General features: G+C 41.1%; 2 protein-coding genes across 2 annotated transcripts in view; one reads left to right on the top strand and one right to left on the bottom strand.

Annotated features, from left to right (window-relative positions):
• LOC119414186 (calcium-activated potassium channel subunit beta-3) overlaps positions 1-5,141 on the top strand; it is an 8,420-nt gene extending 3,279 nt beyond the window's left edge. Inside the window, exons 3-4 of the mRNA XM_037681285.1 lie at positions 4,236-4,410; positions 4,773-5,141. Of these exons, the coding sequence (XP_037537213.1) occupies positions 4,236-4,410; positions 4,773-5,141 (544 nt within the window). The remainder of the gene's footprint in view (positions 1-4,235; positions 4,411-4,772) is intronic.
• An 8,747-nt stretch (positions 5,142-13,888) lies between these two features.
• The window catches only part of LOC119414520 (phosphatidylinositol 4,5-bisphosphate 3-kinase catalytic subunit alpha isoform), a 33,063-nt gene continuing 25,672 nt past the window's right edge, over positions 13,889-21,279 (bottom strand). Inside the window, exons 11-21 of the mRNA XM_037681616.1 lie at positions 21,136-21,217; positions 20,856-21,020; positions 20,623-20,726; positions 20,281-20,452; positions 17,960-18,066; positions 17,491-17,612; positions 17,045-17,123; positions 16,640-16,810; positions 16,439-16,556; positions 15,779-15,930; positions 13,889-14,605 (exon numbers count right to left, since the gene is read on the bottom strand). Coding sequence (XP_037537544.1) covers positions 14,335-14,605; positions 15,779-15,930; positions 16,439-16,556; positions 16,640-16,810; positions 17,045-17,123; positions 17,491-17,612; positions 17,960-18,066; positions 20,281-20,452; positions 20,623-20,726; positions 20,856-21,020; positions 21,136-21,217 — 1,543 coding nt within the window. The 3' untranslated portion in view covers positions 13,889-14,334. The remainder of the gene's footprint in view (positions 14,606-15,778; positions 15,931-16,438; positions 16,557-16,639; positions 16,811-17,044; positions 17,124-17,490; positions 17,613-17,959; positions 18,067-20,280; positions 20,453-20,622; positions 20,727-20,855; positions 21,021-21,135; positions 21,218-21,279) is intronic.

Genomic DNA, 21,279 nt, shown 5'->3' on the forward strand with positions numbered 1-21,279 from the left:
TGGATGGATGGATGGATGGATGGATGGATGGATGGATGGATGGATAGGATTACCATCGTGTGTAAAGGCACTGCAAGTGAAGAAGTCAACAGGTATCTTCCTTCATCAAATCATCAATTCATAACATAATAATAATTAAAACAGCATGATGGGGTTGCTTCAACCATATATGGGCATAGCCCTTCTCTCATTAGGAATTGTGATGCACTCCAGAACACAACTGAATGTCATCCTGAAAGTAGAAGCAATCAAAGATGTCTTGTGTCAACATGGAACACAAGGACCTTGTACCAGAAGGGTAAATTGAACAAAATGCTTCAAGAAATGAAGACATTGAGCGTCAACATTTTGGGCCTCAGTGAAGTACTTTGTAAGATAGATGTTTTTGTTTGTTTGTTTGTTTTTGTTTGTTTGTTTTATCAAATGGATACGAGCGCAGAGTCTGCAAAAACATCTTCAAATATTTACTCAGTCATTGGGCACTTTCTGACCATATTATTCTCATTAAAATCAATGAAAATACAATCAACATTCATCTCATTCAAGCATATGCACATATCTCATATGCCTATGAGAAGAAGTAGAGAGGTTTTATGAATTGCTTGATATAACTTGTCGTCAAAGCAAATCTTCTGAAATCAAGATTGCCATGGGTGACATGAAGACTCAGACTGGAAAAGGCAAAGAACATTAATGCTGCTGAAATGTGGTTTCTGAGAAAGATTCTAAAAATCTCATACTTGGATCATGTCATCAACATATAGGTTCTTAGAAGAGCCAATGGAAAACAGGAACAAATGTTAGCGATCACAGAAAGGCAAGTTCTCTGTGGGCATGTTGTTCAAAAGAGGTTGATGGAATGTCTGGTTTTAATATGTAAATAGGCAAGAGGAAAACAAAGAGCAAAATTTAAGACTTTAGATTTAAGTCTGGTGCTATCAACTGGACAAGAGATCATTATTGTTGGGATCTCATGATCACTGATGCGTACTTTAGACACACTTATGGCACCTAGCAAGCCAGCATCAAAGTAAGACTAATGCTGGCTGCATCTCAAAGAGATTCAAGAACCTGTCTCCAAACTAACATGGAAATAAGAACATCCTGCTAAAGGCTGTAGCAAAAACAAAATCTTCTTTGAGGCTCAACCGGCTTCATGATCAGTGCAAACCACATCGTGTTTTGATTCATAAACTCACTGGTGAATTGAGGATTCAACAAATCCCCCGTGGAAAGAACCAACAACTTTGAGGCACACATATTGAAAGTAAAACTTAAATTTCAAACAATTTGGGTTTCCAAATTTGAAGTTTTATCAGGAACATATTTGTAACAAGTGGTAAGATTAAGTGTTTGTACACATCCATCCATCCATCCATTTTCTTTACCCGTTTATTCCATTTTGGGTCACGGGGGTCGCTGGTGCCCATGTCCAGCAATCACTGTGCAAGGAGTGGGGTACACCCTGGACGGGTCGCAAGTCCATCACAGGGCCACATAGAGACAAACGAGACAAACAAACATTCACTCTCTCACTCACACCTAGGGACAATTTAGAGTTACCAATCAGCCTAACATGCATGTTTTTGGTCTGTGGGAGGAAACCGGAGCACCCGGAGAAAACCCACGCATGCACGGAGAGAACATGCAAACTCCACCCAGAAGGCCCCTGGACCGGGGTTTGAACCAGGGACCTGCTCGCTGAGAGGCAGCAGCTCTACCAGTTGCGCCACCGTGCTGCCCGTGTTTGTACACAATTATATGAAAATCCTGTAGTTTGAATATTTCAAATAATACCTTTCTGGAGAGCAAGTTTACATTCTAGGACATTGGAGTAGTGTCTCACTGGGCTGAAACTGTTGGTGACTAGTTTGCAAACAGCAGTTGTGAGGAAGACTTCAAACTGTTTTAAAACATTTCAGGGGTGCTTCATTTCTTTGCTGGAGTCACAAAGACTCACAGTCTTCATCCATCCATCCATTTTCTTTACCCGCTTCTTCCATTTTTGGGTCACGGGGGTCGCCAGTGCCCATGTCCAGCAATCACTATGCGAGGGGCGGGGTACACCCTGGACAGGTCGCAAGTCCATCACAGGGACACATAGAGACAAACAACCATTCTCTCTCTCACTCACACCTAGAGACAATTTAGAGTTGCCAATCAGCCTAACATGCATGTTTTTGGTCTGTGGGAGGAAACTGGAGTACCTGGAGAAAACCCACGCATGCACGGAGAGAACATGCAAACTCCACCCAGAAAGGCACCCGGACCGAGATTTGAACCAGGGACCTGCTCGCTGAGAGGCAGCAGCACTACCAGTTGTGCCACTGTGCTGCCCTGTTCACAGTCTTATCACTTGAATTTTAAACATATTGAAAAAATGTGTGCAACCAATTTTTTTTATTTTTTTTTAATCATTGCAGAGTTGTCACAGATACACTACCTTGCCAAAAGTATTCGCTTACCTGCCTTGACTCACATATGAGCTTAAGTGACATCCCATTCCCAATCCATAGGGTTCAATATTACATTGATCCACCTTTTGCAGCTAGAACAGCTTCAACTCTTCTGGGAAGGCTGTCCACAAGGTTTAGGAGTGTGTTTATGGGGATTTTTGACCATTCTTCCAGAAGCACATTTGTGAGGTCACATACTGATGTTGGACGAGAAGGCCTGGCTCCCAGTCTCCGCTCTAATTCATCCCAAAGGTGTTCTATCGGTTTGAGGTCAGGACTCTGTGCACGCCAGTCAAGTTCATCCACACCAGACTCTGCCATCCATGTCTTTATGGACCTAGCTTTGTGCACTGGTGCACAGTCATGTTGGAAGAGGAAGGGGACAGCTCCAAACTGTTCCCACAAAGTTGGGAGCATGGAATTGTCCAAAATGTCTTGGTATGCTGAAACAGTCAGAGTTCCTTTCACTGTAACTAAGGGGCCAGGCCAAGCTCCTGAAAAACAACCCCACCTTAATCCCCCCTCCACCAAACTTTACACTTGGCACAATGCAGTCAGACAAGTACCATTCTCCTGGCAACCACCAAACCCAGACTTGTCCATCAGATTGCCAGATGGAGAAGTGCGATTCGTCACTCCAGAGAACGCGCCTCCACTGCTCTAGAGTCCAGAGGTGGTGTGCTTTACACCACTGCATCTGACACTTTGCATTGCTTTTGGTGATGTATGGCTTGGATGTAGCTGCTTGACCATGGAAACCCATTCCATGAAGCTCTCTGTGCACTGTTCTTGAGCTAATCTGAAGGCCACATGAAGTTTGGAGGTCTGTAGTGATTGACTCTGCAGTAAGTTGGCGACCTCTTTGTACTATGCGCTTCAGCATCCACTGACCTCACTACGTCAGTTTACGTGGCTACCACTTCGTGGCTGAGTTGCTGTCATTCCCAAACACTTCAATTTTCTTATAATACAGCTGACAGTGGATTATTTAGGAGCGAGGAAATTTCACAACTGGATTTGTTGCATAGGTGGCATCCTATCAGTTCCATACTGGGATTCACTGAGCTCCCGAGAGCGACACATTCTTTCACAAATGTTTGTAAAAACAGTCTGCATGCCTAGGTGCTTCATTTTATACACCTGTGGCCATGGAAGTGATTGGAACACCTGATTCCGATAATTTGGATGGGTGAGCAAATACTTTTGGCAATATAGTGTATCTCCAATCTAAACCTCAAAACCTTTTCAATTTAGTTTTGATACATTCTACAGTGCTAGAGCTGTATTTTAATTTCTACATTGGAACTCTCCTCATGACAGAAACATTTAAGGCTACAGCCTCGAATTACTAAGTATACCCACAACATCTGCCTGGATTATTGAGCATGCATCAGGATATACCCACAACAATAACATACAATAACCAACTGGTCCATATCTGCCTATTTTATAATTTATAAAGTGTTCCTGAGTAGATTAAACTAAATATGGGTACAAAGCAGGCTAAAGCAGGAATAATGTAGACTGAGATGGACAACCAAATCAATTCCATGAACAATAATTCAATTTTTTAAGTCATGCACACAAAAATGGCTTCACAAAATGAACTGCACAACTTGTTGGTAACAAACACCCAAAATTCAGTGAGACTCCAACAGAAATGTTGCTTTCTTTGTAGCAATTTTTCCAATTTTGAATAACCAACTTGTCTCCAAAAGTCCCAGCCCTGTGAGATACTAGCCTTAGATATGTTTCTGTGAACATTTTGTTATCCTACAGTTGCTGGGAGGAGGAGGCCCAGTGTGTGCTGCATCAGACTGACATTCCAGAAGATTGGGTGGACTGCAGAGGAGTGAGCGTAGTGCCTTGCCTTAAAGTGACAGTCAACTTGACCGGCTCCAGTCAAGGGGCCTTTCTCCACTATGATGAGGAGTCTGTCCTTCTGGCTAAAGAAGTAGGAATTACCAGCAGTTTCACTACTTCACCTTTGGTGGTCCCAGAACTCCAGATCCAAATGAAAATTTCATGTTATTGTAGTGCCTGTTCCACTTGTTTAGCAGACCTATTAATTTTCCTAACCTACACTCAGAGGTTTCTAAAAGATGGATAGTGATTGTGAAAAAAACACCTCAGTGTACTAAACCAACTTTGAGGACAAGAACTAGTCCTGATCATGTTTCTTTTCTTTTGTATTTAGGATAATGGAGAATATTGAGTTGATGTGATTAATCTTGTACAATCAAAGTATATTCTTCTTGCTATTATCAATAGTTGTTTATCAACAACAATTTAACACTTAGTTATTTTTCTTTCCAGTGTTTTTATGTCCCAAAATGTCAAATGGACAAGGATGATCTTCGAGACGAAGTGCAGGAAGTAAGAAAAAGATTGGAGCATCATCTGGGAAGAAACTACTCGTGCTTAAGTGATCACAAGAATCACCCCAACCACGTCATCTGGCACAAGAAGTACACTTTGAGAAGGGTGCTGTTTGGACTGCTTTGGCCCTGTCTAATGCTGGGTGGTGGAGCTCTTCTGGTGGGCTTTGTGAAGATGACTCAGTGCTTAGCTCATCTGTCCTCTGAGGTGTGCATTGAAACAGTGAAGGGAAGGTTGACTTCAAGATACACTCGGGGCAAACTTTATAAACTCCTGCGGAGGTCAAGTATGCAATCCCCTACATGAGATATTTACAGCTATAATATGCCAGTAACAGTTTGTAATTATGAAAGTGACACACTCACTGATAAGAATGTTTAAATACACAGAAGGAATAATCAAATTTGGACATAATTTGGGTCACATGAAGATCAGCCATTGCCATGTAAATGATTTGATTTGCAACAGAACATCAGGAGTGAAGCAACAATTATATCAGACAGTTCCTGGAGCATCTAACAGTCAACTGAAACAGAGCAGATACTTCAAAGACACATTAGTCAGTACCAGCACTTAGAGTTTGATGAGTTTGAATTTGAGGCAGCTGTGGCTGAGTGGTTAGAGCAGTTTTCCTCCAATGGGAGAGTTGGGGGTTTAATTCCACCAGCAGTCACAGGTTGAAGTGTCCATGGGCAAGACACTGAACTCCTCATTGCCTCCGATGTGTGTCCCATCAGTGCATGAATGTGATCTAAAGCTCTGATTAGTCTCGACAGATTCAGATTAGCTTTGTAGAAATCTAGTAGAGTACTGTGTGGATGGATAAATGAGGGCACAGGTTGTAGTGTGAAGTGCTGTAAGTATCTTGACTAAATAGAAAGGTGCTATATAAGTACAGTCCATTTACCATTTGATAAGGGTCCAGTTGTGGGTTTGCCTGAGACCAGGTGCTTGTTTTGTGCAGACACCCAACATATGGAGTTTACAGACGGGCGGCTGTGGCTGAGTGGTTAGAGCAGTTGTCCTCCAATGCAAGAGTTGGGGGTTCGAATCCACCAGCAGTCACATGTCGAAGTGTCCTTGGGCAAGACACTGAACCCCTCATTACCTCCGATGTGTGTCCCATCACTGTATGAATGTGATAAAGCACTAATTAGTCTCTTTAGAATGATTTGTTCAATTAGCTTTGTATAGATCTAGTAGAGTGCTGTATGAATGGGTAAATGAGGGCACAGATTGTAGTGTAAAGCGCTTTGAGTGTCTTGATAAGATAGAAAGGCGCTATATAAATACAGTCCATTTACAGACATGTACTTGATGTTGAACCAAGGGGTATACAGTATGCAGGCACCACGTGGAGCTGATGGGAACTGCCTTGGATTCAGGTCACCCAAGACAGATTATACCAAGAAAAGATCATTGTTTTGTGCATCAAGGACTACAAAACCTCATGTCATTTACACCTGTCATCTGGACTAAATTATTGACCTCTTTATAACACTCAATGCCATCCTGCACCATGTCTCGATGACTCGCATCAGCCGGTCTAAAGTACATTGTCCTACACTTAGGCTGCTATTAACACTAAAGCAGAGACAACTAGATTTGGAGTGGTTCTTTGATTAGGAGACATGTACTGATACTGAGACGTTTCATATCATCATATCCAGTGATGTTAATTTTGTATTAATGGCCAATGTGTGCATGTATGGCTGCCAAAAAAGAGAAGACCAATTCTGCCATCATGGTGTGGGGGCCATCACTGAGACTTCCAGTCACCTCTGATAGTGAACTGGGGAACCTTGACAGCACTGCACTAACTCAGTGTATCCATCCATCCATCCATCCATCCATCCATCCAGCCATTATCTTTACCCGCATTTTTCTTTTGGGGTTGCAGAGGTCACTGGTGCACATATCCAGCCATTACGGTGCGAGAAGCAGTGTGGAGACCCTAGGCAAGTCTCCAGTCCATCACAGGGACACATAGAGACAAACGAGACAAACAACCATTCACTCTCACACACACCTAGGACCAATTTAGTTACCAATCAGCCTAACACGCATGTTTTTGGTCAGTGGGAGGAAACTGTATTAAGGAAATTTAGCGAAATTCCAGAATTGCTCCGCTCAAGGTGGATGCATGTTGGAGTAGCTCTCACATTCATTCTGAGAATTTGCTTTTGAAAACTTTAATAAATTTTTTTTTCTGAATGCAAATAGCTTTTTTCGGATGATTACTTCCTCTGGTATCAGATGCTGTGCTGCTGGCAGGATTTTTACTGAAACCTTTTTTACTTTTGGACATTTGTTATGATGCGTAACCATAACAACAGTGTGGTTTTCTACAACTGGGAGCAGCTGATTAACCTGAAAAGCTCAAATATCAACTATAGCCTCAAATCCCAAATGAGTTGAAAGGAGGTGCTGTGGATGCATTCCCATCTACCTGGAGGCAGTGCTCGAGTGCCTGACTGCAGAGATCTTGGAGGTAGCGGGAAATGCAGCTTGTGACAGCGGGAGGACAAAGATTATCCCCCGGCACCTGCGGCAACAAGGGGCTTGGCAGGCTGCTGGGAGAAATGGCCATCACTCGGGGAGAAGTTCTGCCCAACATTCAGGCAGTCCTGCTGCCCAAGAGGACCGAGAGGTTTGCTGGGTGGACGGATTGACATCAGCAGCCAGTTTCTTCGGATCCGCTGTGGGACGGACTGCTACAAGAGATCCTTCCTGCCCAAAGACATCAGCATCTAGAACAACTCTAATGAAACCAAGATGAGCTACAACAACAATTAATTTCCCTTTGGCATTAATAAAGTATATTTGAATTGAATTGAATTTGAACTGGAGTACCCAGAGAAAGCCCACACATGCACAGAGAAAACTCATGCAAACACAAGATCATGCAAACTCCACCCAGAAAGGCTCCCGACTGGGATTTGAGCTGGGGCGACCTGCTCACTGAGAGGCGGCAGCTCTACCAACTGCGCCAACATGCTGCCCCAACTCAGTTTAATTTACCTTTATTTAACCAGGCAAATCCCATTGAGATCACAGATCTCTTTTGCAAGGGAGGCCTGAGCCTTAAGGCAGCCTACCATATATGTTTTTGGACTATGAGAGGAAACTGGAGTACCCAGAGAAAACTCATGCAAACACAAGATCATGAAAACTCCACACAGAAGGACCCCAGGTCCAAACCAATCATTGAGTCCAGGACCTTCTTGCTGTGAGGCATCAGTGGTAAACACTAATCCATCGTGCTGCCCTCAGTGACATCCTGCATCCACCTGTCTTACCCTTCCTGAGACACCCTGGTACAATTTTCCAACAAAACCACATCTATCCACACATAGCTACTATTCCATGTAAAGAGTCACTGGATTCCCTGCATCAAATCCTTCCAAGAGCAGCCCAGTTCTCTTTCCCTAATAGAACATGCACAGGATCAGCTCAAAATCGCTGACTCAGTGCCAATCTGCTGGATCTCATAAACCAGTGGGTTGACTTGCTAAAGGAGAGGATACGACAGCTGAATATTTTGCATTGAACTTCTGCTTGTACCGAGGCTCGGGTATTACACCCTGCTAACAGGAGACCAGCTGTGTGCCTGGACCACCATCATCCATTTGATCTGATGGTGTATACAAAATGCTGTTTAAGTGTCAAAAACAAAATAAATTTTTTTTGCCTCATTGTGCCCTTTAGTCCAAATTTACTTAAGATCCAGAGATTTCCAACCCCAGTTCTGAATGATGAGCTGTTACGTGATGTAGAGGAAGACTAACTTCTGGTCTGCTCAATGATAAATGTTTTCAAAAATGGTCATGTGGTCATAATGGTCATGGTCACATGATTAACCTATCATGAACCAGTTAGCTCCTTCAATTAAATAACCACAAAATGCATTGCAAGAATTTACCAAGGAATGCACATGAAGTTTAGGTTCTCAGCTACTAAATGGCACGTCACCAGGTTGTACTTACATCTGATTTATGGCCCTGCTGGTCCAATGCTTCTTTTATTAGTATTTTATGCACAGAACCAACTTTTATTTGAAAGAAAGGTAACACCACCTTAAATCCAGGAAGCAGAAAATTTTCAAGACAATTTTTATCTCGTCATACCAAGTAGGGTTTATGGAAATAAAAGCGAGTGTGGAAAACATTCATTAGGGAGAAGCTTCTCATGTCTTTCACTTTTTATTTAATAACCTTTATATTATAGGTTTATACATTGCTAATCCAAAAACGAGCCAACCTGTCCAGATTGTATCCCGTCTCTTGCCCACTACTTGTAGGTACCAGCTCTTGAGATCATGAACAAGCACATTTAAAAGACAGATGGATAGATGTTAGGTACAATTAGCTTCTATGAAACAATGTGTCAACCAAAATCTGTTTTTACAACCATTAATTCATTCATCTTTCTTCTGCTGCCTGTCTGAAACAGGGTCGGGCAAAGCTAAAGCAAAACTACTCAGATCTCCCTCCTCCCAGCTAAACTGTCTCAACTGTTCTTTCAATGTAATGAAACAAGTCCAAGCTCCTCTGTACTAGCCAAACTTGTCACTTGGCAATGCATCATTGTGAAGTGCCACATTATGGAGGAGTTAAGGACCCTAGAATATTTATTGTCAGGGCCAGTTAGACCTTGGTAGGGTCTCACAGGGTAAATTGGATTAGGGGCTAGCCAAAGCGCAATTCAACAAAACTTATGGCTACTAGCTAGGCAAAGAAACCATGATATTACACCTTGACAAAGAATATTTGGGAATGGAATGGTAAATGAACTGTACTTGTATAGCGCTTTCTATCTTATCAAGATACTGAAAGTGCTTTACAACGTAATCTGTGCCCTCATTTACTCATTTATACAGCGTTCTACTAGATCTATACAATGCTAATCTGAATCTGTGGGGACTAATCAGAGCTTTATCACATTCATACACTGATGGGACACACATCAGAAGCTATGAGGGGTTCAGCGTCTTGCCCAGGGACACTTTACGTGACAGCTGGTGGAATCTAACTCCCAACTCTTGCATTGGAGGACGACTTATCTAACCACTCAGCCACAGCTGCCCCAAATATACTTTGGGGCTTCACCCTGGCACCAAAGAGAAGGGGCTCATCTGTTTACAAGGTCTGTTTGGACAAATTGTTGATGTTTGAAATACTCCTGATGTTTTGTCATTTGATTCTTAGCCAAAAATGTGGATTTCTTAATATAAAAAAACGTATCTTCCTGTTTAGTCTAAACATAAACCATCCAGTTTTTTCATAAAACAACTTCATAAGGACCCGCAAGCGTGGCTGTCCTACATTGTCTTTTTTATGAACATTGTAAAAAGTGCCTTGAAAATGGAACATTTGTTTTATGTTTAAATGTATAAGGAAATGGCTTAGTAAATCTAATTAGGAAAAAATGTATTTATTCAACAGCACAATAAATGAATGCATAGTTTCTTACCCATCAGGGACATGAGGATGATTTAAACAAGTTATCTGAAGAAGCTTTATGATACAGATGAATATATAATTAACACAAGTTTGGTTGCCTTAAAACATGCAGGGTAGGTTCTTCAAACAACAAAATTGTGCTTACAAACTTCCATTTAAGGGTAAGAGCTCTCCATTCCAATTACAAATGGTGCTTGACAACTTCTCCTTCATTTACCCCTTCCTTTCTACAACTAAAATTGGCTGCTGGACTTCGTATGAGGCTGGTTTGTGTGATGCACTTTTTTTTTTCTTATTATTTTGGTTAGCGATTACACACACGAGTTTGCTTACATTAAAAAAATATACAAAAATATATATTACCTCTGTAGTTATTCAAGAAGAGCATTTGCACATGTAATAGCAGTATCTGTTACCTTCATTGTGACTGTACCTCCAACAAGTAACAAGATCATTTCTGTACACGAAATTCAAGTAAACAACATGGGGTTAAAAATAAGATCAGGTATTTGGGGATTCCATGCATGATGCAGCGTGAGGAAAAAACAAAAAGTACATAATTGTTTTGAAGAACAATAGGATTGTTTTGTCAGTTTGGATCCAACCTTCTAGCTGAGATTGGTTTCCTGAGCAGCTGTAAGTGCTGAAAACGTGCAGATACTCAGATGTGTGTGTGTAAAGCTTGAACACTAAATTAATCTCTTACATGAGATCTTGCATGGGTGAAACAAACAACCCAAACAGACACTTGGAAGATGAACAGGAAGAAAAGCAAAAGTCAGTATCAAATATTGTACACATGGCTTGGGTTGATGCTTAAATTAGAAATCTAAGAAGAGAACAGCAGGTTCAGTTCATTCTACTGGGAAGAAGTGGGCACCACAGTTCAACAGCAACATTTAGCTTTTTTCTTTCTTTTTATGTACTGCACCGACGCATTTTTCAAAATGTTTCCAGATTTGATTCTTTTACTGCCTTAATCTGCGATCAAATTACAGTCCAGCTTAGGGCCACAACTTGCATAGTGTAACAACGCAGGATGCTAAATACTCCACTGAATGTTGAGAAGATGCTGACCTTCAGAGTTTTTCTCTGGTGCATCTCCATCTTGACGTATACCACAGTAACACTGACGGACAAAACTAAGCAAATACTGCAGTACACCACAATCAGTGCCAAGTGTCGTTGCAAAACTTGGAATAGTAGTGATGTTTTGTTTACAATAAGACAGCTAATGAGTGAAAAATGGTACTTTGGCTCATAAGCACATTAATTTAAAAATATTCTTGCATACTGCTGTTCAAAAGTCAGTTATAAGATGCAAAAAAACATCATGAATGCATTGAAATTACATTAGAGTTCCAATTGGTTCATAAATGTGTAAAAAAAACAAATAGTTTTCTCTGTAAGGTACTCAATCACTTTCCTGTCAAACAGAAAAAAATGTTTCTTTAAAGTTTCGCAGTTTCAAAAATGACGTAGTAGCGTTGAGATTAAAGTCCTACAAGATATGTCATAATGTCCAGAATAAGATGTGTTGAGGTTAAGCTATTTGAGTCGAGATTAAATTTTTAATAGCAAAACTAAAGTTGTGTAAAAATTGAAGCTGTTGAGATGAGAAGCTGACCAACAAGTGAGTTTCTATGGCTGATGCTGAAAGTGATCTTTAGAAAGCAGGGCTGTCACTGGCTGATGCATTTTTTATTTAACATAATATAACTTAATTTAAATAACTGTTTATTTGCCAACACCGAAGAAAACTCCTACACTTATTACTGATGAGACTTTAGTTGCTATGTCAAGGCAAATAAAAGAAAGAAAGTGCTATGTGTTGTCATCACTGTATGTTTCTCTTTGGGGCTGAGATAGGGTAGAGGCAGGGCAGCTGACTTGGGACCTGAAAGCTGCAAGTTCAATTCCCAGCCATTCCCACATGCTGTGGTTTCTCTGAGCAAGACACTCAATCCCTAATTGCTCCCTGGGTGCTTACATAGCTGCCAACTGCTCCACCTGGGTGTATCCCAGGTGCGATGGGTTAAATGCAGAGAAATAATTTCGCCATTGTACGGGAACATAGAATGATGACATCACATAACACTTATTATTATTACAATGATGACATTCGTTCTCTGCATTTAACCAATCACACGTGAGACACACCCAGGTGGAGAGGTGGGCAGCTATGTGAGCACCCAGGGAGCAGTTAGGGATTGGACGTCTTGCTCAATGACACCACATGTGGGCATGGCGGGGAGTTGAGCCCACGACTTTCTAGTTCCAAGATGGCTGCACTTCCTCTACACCAGTGGTCCCTAATGCCGCCGAGACATTAAAATAGAAAAGTTGTTGAGACTATAGTTATGATGAATCTACAGTTGTTTTAGGAATATAATGTTGAGACTAAAGTTAAGATGAAAGTTAGAAAGTTGTGTTAATATAAAGTAGTCCCTTGTTTATTGCGGGGGATCCATACCCTGAAGACTAAAAGAGCACAGAATGTCATGATTTCAGCTCCCTGACTCCTCCTCCTGCTTCTCCTTCCCACCTGCAAGCGCTCTTGGCCACGCCCACTTCTCCGCTCTGCAGCAGTTCAACTGCAGCAGTAAGGACTGCACAGAGGTGCAGGAGGAAGCTTTTTCTGCTGCTCTGGGCTGCACAAATGTGCAACAGGTGCTCAAAAATTTAAAATAATTTATTTTAAATAAAAATTCCATGCTGATGGTGCAGCTCATCCATCAATCAGCCAATTGTGTGTCATGTCCAATCTTATTTTGGAAAACCGCGATAGCGCGAATCTTTGATAAACGAAACGCGAAGTAGCGAGGGACTACTGTAATGGTCAAAATGTTGTAATAAAAGTCTAATAGATTTTTTTTTTTTTAAATACAATGAGTAATAGGTGGTATTAGTATTTCACATGAATAAAGTTTACATGTTGGGAGTTATTTTAAGATTGAAAAGGAAAGCAAAAACTACACCAGCACTGTGTGAGTAGTGAGTTTAAACAGCTAAAACAGTCTGAAGGAAAATAAAATGTATTCAGCATAGACAGTAACACGTCTGGAAATCCTCCGTTTGATTTGAGTGGTTAAAGTTTTAGCAGAGAACAATACAAAGTTATTTTTACTTTAGATGTTCTGACAATATTTGGAGGTTAGTAGTACGTTGTACATGTTTGAGACTCTTATTGTGAAAGAGTGAAGGAAGTTCTGAGTATTCAGCGTTTGCATTGACAATGCTGCAGCAATAATGAAAGTACTCACCTTGAACTGGCTTAAGAAGGATATTTTGTGGTTTACGGTGTAAAAATGCACCCACAACCCTCGACTGCAATATTAATATGGAGCAGTCGAGTTCTTGAGCACAGCTGGGTTCAGTTCCTCAAGTTTGATTTCGGTCTTGAAATACTATTGTCAATTAATTCTCAATACTTTTACTTTATTGTCAATATAAGAGCTTCAGTTTTGAAACTGGGAAACAAAAAAACACTAAAAATAATCGTCCTCGTCCATGATTTTCTTTTCAGTAAACCGAAGATGTTGACGATTCAAACAAACCATAAAGTGATGATGGGGGGGGGGGGGTACGCCGACACGTGCCAGCCCCCACCTCACATATATCTTTGTTTTTTTTTTTAATTCGGTTGTAAGAATAACTAAAATATATTATCTTTAGGGGAAAATAGTGCGCAGTGTGGTGGTGCTCCACTTAGTGTTCTTCTGGTTGTAGATTAAAAGGAGTCAAAAGTCAGAAAATGTTTCTATAAAGTCTGTAGTTTACTTAAAGGCCAGTGTAGTTGAGGTCCATTCCACTTGGTAAATTCCTATAAAAAAGTAGGTGAAGTACGGCTCCATCTTTGCTTCTTAAATTCACGACGCAGGGAAACTAATTTCAGACACTCAAAAAAACAGGAACTTGAAGGCAACATGTCTCTAAATTAGGTCAGAAGCTGGCAGCTGTAGTGTTGTGGAAGAAAAGCCTTTTGTTTCCCTCACTCCTCGTGATGTTGCCACTGTCCGCTTTATTCTTTCCTTCCTTTAGTTCATGGCATGCTGGCGAATTGTGTGGAAGATCCAGTCCATCTTGGTAGTCCAACCGCCATGATGGGCGTCGTTCATCTGCTTCATGAAGTAGTCCAGGGCTTCCTGCTCCGACTTGTCCAGAGCGAGTGTCTTTCTAATGTAGGCAATGTCGTCGAACGACTGCAGCTCGGGCATACCTGAGCCCAGCATCATGGAGAAGAGGTTGATGAAGAGGTTGGCGTGTTGCCGGATCGCCAAGTATGCCTTGTAACACATTTCCTGGAACCTGAGGGGGGCAGTACAAAAAAAAAACCACATCACAAACACTAATCAAGCTGAGACATTTTCAACAGGAAATAATCGAGGTGCCGAAAAAAAACCTATTGATTTTGTTCAGCTCTTTTCATGGTGTATTAGTGTAAAAATAAATATATATCCTGATGTAAGCTCAGTCATCCAGGTAAATACATCACAAAAAAGTGAAGTCAGGTCATCTGGACAAATACTTCTTGGGTGAAACGTTTTGTCCTTCATGTGAAAGACAATAAGTCTGAGGCTCAGCCACAAACTCATGACCTGACTTAATGATTTATTTACCTGGATGACTGAGCATGCATCAGGACAGTAGCTACGTTTACATGAACATAAGTCATCGGATTAAACGGCCAATTGGAACAAAAATGTGTCATGTAAACGCGCCATTCTGATTATTTTTTGTTGATTCAGCTCGATACGAAAGAATCTGTAATCCGAATGAGAGGGGTGGTTTACGCCGATTCATAATCCGAACAGTGTGCATGTAAACACTTGAGCTGTTCTTTTTTTTTTCCAATTGTGGAAAACTGACCTGACTGCGCATGTGCAACCTTTGTCTACCTCACGTATTTCTGCCTGGCTAGATGTTAATATGTCTGGGAAGCAAAACTCCTCTGTGTGGAGCAGAGAGCTGGTCCAGAGGAGCAGATGTTATGAGCTTGTCAATACAATCTAAGTGGACCCGCTCCAAAGCAGAATTTGCAAACGTAAATCAACTCCTGTCTTCAAAATGTCCCAGTGATTTATGCTGGTATTTTTCAGAAATATTGTGACCTTTCTTCTGAGTGCCCACAGGCTGCACCAGAACTGCTACAGCTGACTACTGCTTCCACTATTGGCACTCAAAAATAACAACACGATTTCATGTAAACAGCCTTAATGCAAAAGTGACAGACAAAACGTCTGAGATTTTGGAGTTCTGAGTAGTTTTAGGACAGCAGCAGTCCAAACTGGTCTTACTGTTCACACTAGCAGTTAGCTTGTCAGTCCAGGCAAACCTGAGGTCATTCAAAGAGTAGGAAATTATTTGTTTATACCTTTCAATCCAGAAAAGTACAACAAAATGGCTGAAGTATCCATTTAACATCGTTTAGATTGTTTTTTATTTGGTTCAGTCAATCAAACCCGTCTGTGTTGCTGTTACCTTTCAAACTCTCGTGTTTTTGTGCACTCTTGTGTTCCTTTGCTAATAACAATCAGAAAGTCCTGTGTAAGCACAAATGGTACACGCTCTCTCTTGTAGCCAAACTTCTTCTTCTTGTGATCGAGGAAATGACCAAAGTCTATGTGGAACAGCTGTGAACACAGAAAAAATTTCATTATTTTCAAGTCTAACAGAACAAAGTGAGGAACTAATTTCTGGGTGCAGCCAGGGGTCCAGCTCTGTGGCCTCAGGATTCCCTCTCTGCTCTCTGCAGATGAGCCCAGATGATGTCATCCAGCCATGATCCTCAGCTCTCAGTGGACTGGTTGGCAGCATGTGAAGCAGCTGGGATGAAGTTCAGCACCTCTAAATTTGAAGCCATCTCAGAAAACTCAGACTGTCCTCTCTGGGTTGGGAGTGAGGTGCTGCCTCAAGTGGAGTTTAATTATCTTGGAGGCTTGCCCACGAGCGAGAGAAGAATGAGATTGACAGATGGTTTGGTGCAGCTTCCGTAGTATTGTGTACTCTGTGCCGGTGCATCGTGGTAAAGACGGAGCTGAGCTACAAGGCAAATCTCTCCGTTTACCGGATGGAGTAAACAACCGAACTGTTTACCAGTCATCCACCATGACTGATGGTGAAGTGAGCTGTGATCTTTACCTGACCATCATCTTTGACCATAATGTTGCTATTGTGTCTGTCCCCAATGCCCAGGATGAATGTGGCCACGCAGTAACCGGCACACGACCGTGTGAACAGATCAATAGCCTGGTCATACCTGGAAGAAAAAAAAAAAAAACACTTCAGCTCAGGGCTCCTTCAGCGGCACGCTGAGGAAAATTCATGTTTGATGCCACTTACATCTCTCCCTTGTTCTTATCCTTGAGCCACTGATGCAGTGCGTGACTGTTGAACTGCAGCGCCCCCTTCAGGCCGCCTTTGCACTGGATCTGCATGATTGTGTGAGAATTCCTCACCACCTCAATTAAACCCACACAGTCACCGATGGACAGGCAGCCATATGGCAGCATCCTGAAAGAGACATGAGAGGAATATAAGGCAGGTGAAAAATATATACATTTTATTTATATATATATATATATATATTATTTTTTTATTTTTTTAAGAGGGCAACAGTAAGACTACAATAGAAAATGACTAAAAAGTGTCTGGTAGGTGTTTACAGCTGTAGTGTAAGTGTGTATGAAGAACCCGGTGGTTTTTAATGTGTGCATCCCTGCTGTCATGAGGAAGTGAGAAGCCTACCTGAGATCAAGGCCTTGGTTTTGCCAGATGTTCTCCATTATCCTAATGATCTGCAGAGTCAGCATGTCCTGCCTCAGATCTGTGAGGGAAGGTGGATAACTGTGAATATTAGCTGCTTTGATCAACTTGGTAATGCTGGATGGAGCAGAGCTGTCAAAGTCAGTTGATCTCTGATGATGTGGCAAAAAAAAGCAAGAATCTGCATTCAAGCATGATTCGAGAAAAAAACATTTCTGAATTTTGTGTAAAGAGCGAGAAGCTGGATTTGAGTGTGTGCCACCCCCCCCCCCACCCACCCACCCCCACCATAGGCTTCAGCTGAATCTTGATCAGCACAAGCATCGAGTCTGTATGTGTGCGTGTGTGTATGTGTGTGTGTGTGTGTGTGCGTAAAAGAGGCAGGGGATTTATCACAAAGGCAGTGTGAATGCACACAGACAACTCACCATCTCCGTTTTTAAAGATTATTTCGTTGTTCTGAAAGAGCAGTTCTGACATCATATCAGGGTTTTCCCAGTTTAGCCAGAGAGGTCGCTTTGCCGATGACATCATCCTGCATTCCTCCAGGCTAAAACAAAAGCATGAGTATGTTTAACAGGAAACAAACCCGTCGTAACAAAGGCTTTAATTAACAGTAGCTGTTCTCGTGAACGCTGATTCAGCAGTTCTGTGTACACGTTGGCTCCTGTATGCTGAGTCATGCAGAAGAAGCTTTACTGTAAAGGGAATCTGCTCTCCCCAAGCAGTGAGTACGTAATGTCACATAATGAGTTTTGGCCACAAAGATAACTGTCATTTTGATTATATTCTGTAATATTCAAAGCCCTGAAGAGGAAAAGAATCTAACACCTGCAGAAAAACCATCGACTAAATGCCAACGAATACAGTAAGATCAGGAGGAGGTGCTGGATGTACCGGAGGTTTCCCAGCTGATGTGCAGGATTCAGCGGGGACGTAAAGCTTTGCAGCGCATCCATGTAGTCTGGCCTCCTCATCTGCTCGACCAGAAACTTCATTTGGACCTTTGAAGAATCAACAAACCCATCAGTCTACGGTTTGTTCTGGTGCAGAGCAAGTGGCTGCAAAGTGTCAACAACTGTGTTTAACACAATGTTTAGTACCGCTGCTTTGTGAGGGTATTTCTTTAAATGCAATATGCTCCCTCTGGTGGTCATGTTGGGGAACCACAGCTTTGAATTTGACATGACATTTACGTACAGTAAACGGTTTTTGTTTTTTGAATATTTAACATTTTCATTTACGTGTAATATATAGTGCATTAGGAAGGATTGAGCTTCCTGATAGATTTATACTGTCAATGGTTTTATCGGGCATTTGATTTTAAATCAAACTATTCAGCCTTTAAATAAATTAATAAGCCAATTTAAATAAATCAATAACCGTCCAGTAATTTCCTGCAGCTAATGCAGAGAATGATTGTAACACAATCAGGTCGACGTACATCTTAAAGATAGAAGACAGTCTTATCGACAAGTGTGGCCTGTACATGCACAATTTTTTTGCTTTTTAAATGTAGTGGGTGCAGCTTATAATCAGGTGTGCTCAATAGTCTGGAAATCACAGTATATCTGTTATTTTGAAGAGATACTGTAATAGGTTTATATTGTAACTCATTTTTACAGCAATTAGCCGTAAAATGTTTTACATTACTGCAGAGCTAAGTTTTCATAATAATTTGCCATAAATAAATAACAGATCTCTACTGTTAAAGTAATGGTTGCCAAAATGTCATGCCGTAACGTGTCATGAATTGTAACCATATTTTCTACAGTAAAATACTGGCAGCAGCAGCTGCCAGTATTTTTCCGTAAATTGTACAAGTTTTTTTTTTACAGTGTAACTAACAAAATAACAACTCTTTCTCATTCAACATGATCCAGAAAGGGAAATGCTTCACAATGAAATGTTTTCAAAGCTTCACAATGAATCAAGTCATGAGCAAAATGTAAGTCTAATAGAGTAGCCCCTCGTTTATCACGGAGATCTCCTGAAGCCCCGCGATAAGTGAAAAACTGCGATAGAGCGAGTCCGCAAAAAACGAACCACAAAATAGCGAGGGACTACTGTAACTGTAATTTATTTAGTACGTCTGTTCCTTGTTTTGTCATATGTACTGATTTGCTCATTTTCTGAAACTAACAAGTAAAATTTCTGAATTTTAAAACTCTTCCAAGACATAATATGAATCAGAATTGTTGGTAAAACAACGTATTGCAGAGTGACGGTGATTAAAATCAACTGGTTTCATGTTTTAAACAAACAGGGAATCTTTACTGATGAAAACAAAGTTAAAGGATTCAAGGATTTTTATTGTCATACCAGCTCACATTTGCATGTTTTATGGAACGACATTCGGACTCAGGTCCCAGATCAAGAAGCTTAACAATTAAATAAATAAATACAAAAGAGTATAAATAAATACATTTGAATTGTGTCCCCTTTAAATTGTGCTTCATGTTAAATTTTAAATGCCAGCGCTGCTGGCTGAGATACCTTCACCGGCTTTTCTACACCACAGTCAGTTAGGTGCCATCTTTTTTTTTGTTTGTTTTAACCTCCTGAGACCCTGCGTCCACATATGGGGACATTACAGTTTGGCTTTGCTGTACCTTATACTTCACTCTGTTCAATAGTGTTTTATACTTTGTTAAGCCATGTTAACAATGTTGTGTTATGCTGTAAAATAAGCCCATTTTACCCATATGAGGACTTTTTTTTTTTTTTTACAAAAGTATGTCATAACCATGTAACAAAATACAACTTCCTGTTTGAAGAGGAAGCTTTAATTATACATAAATCAGGTCCATCTAATCACAAATATCCAGGAGATGTGAAAAATGCATCTCAGACCAGAGCTCAGGTCGCAGGAGGTTAAGGTTTTTACATTTTTTTTAGCTCCACTGTGAAAATTTTGATTGGACTGGCAGAATTAATAATTTAACTATTTATATTTGTGTCGAACTTTCTAAAAAGTGTGTTTTGTTTTTGTGGTTATCTTCGTTTGATTCTCCAGAGGAGACTATCCAAACACTGGCTCTGAGTTGACTTGAAGTGTTTTTAACACACTTCAGATCCGAGGATACAGCTGAGAGTATTCAGTACGTTGAAATAAGCTGCTAGATATTACAGTATCCTCCAGATTAGCCCAGATGTTGCAGATTAATCCCAGCGCTTGTGTTGAGTTAATAAGCATAAACAGCCGACAGCTGGATTACCTTCTGTGCCTCATCTTTTTTCTCCTGTTTGAGGAGGTCGGTGAGATTGATGAGTTTCTCCATGGCCTCCACCTGTCTGCTCAGGTGCTTCAGATACATGCCACAAGCTCGGCAGTATGACTCCAGCAGCAGGCCGAACCGCTGGCTCACCGTCTTGTTGTGCATCTCTGATCTTCACATGTACACATAAGCAAAGAAGTAAAAAATAGATATTTAAAACTGAAAATGTGTCCTAAAATGTAACATTACTGGGGAGCAGAGAGTTGTGTGGCATTCAGACATTTTAACCTTTCACATACAAACAGATCCATCTTCCTCAAAGACCTTTTTAAATGAACTCACTTTAAATGCCAGAAGAAGAAATGTCCTATCCTCTGATTGGTTAATGCTTTTTTCAGCAGGAAGCGTGCAAGTGGGTTATCAAGGTACTGCTCGTACTTTAAAACCTGGGCACAGGCGCAGAAAATATGGAAAATTACTTGAGCATATCGAGCTGAGACATCAGCTCATTTGTCGTAACAACAGGCCATAATCAGAAAGTTTCACAGGTCGTTTCCTTCTTAGGACGAACACACCTGGACCAGCTGAATGAGATACTGAGAGAGTTTGTCATCAGTCAGGTATTTCTCAAGGCACTTCACAGCAAAATCTCTCATCATGGGGTCGGGAAAGTTGCAATCCAGCAACTCCATGGCTTGTTCTGGCTTAATTGCAGGCCAGTCTTTGAGCAGACAATACATCTGGAATGAAATCAGCCCTTTTAAACAAATCTGTTTGCACCAGAGCACAGGTCTCTGAATATTATCAACCCTGAAAATAAAGGAAGACGTGTCCAATGTCGAAACCTGAGCTCACCTGTGCAACTTCATCTCTGGAGTTCCATTTCACAGCTAGGAGGATCTTGGGCAGGATCTCTGGCATGTTGACGCAGTGATATCTAAAATACAGAGAAAATAAAACTTGTTTGAGCTCTTGGAACATCTGGATCTGCCCAGCACA

The sequence above is a fragment of the Nematolebias whitei genome, chromosome 9 (assembly GCF_014905685.2).
Source record: "Nematolebias whitei isolate Nwh7 chromosome 9, NemWhi1, whole genome shotgun sequence".
Lineage (NCBI taxonomy): Eukaryota > Metazoa > Chordata > Actinopteri > Cyprinodontiformes > Rivulidae > Nematolebias > Nematolebias whitei.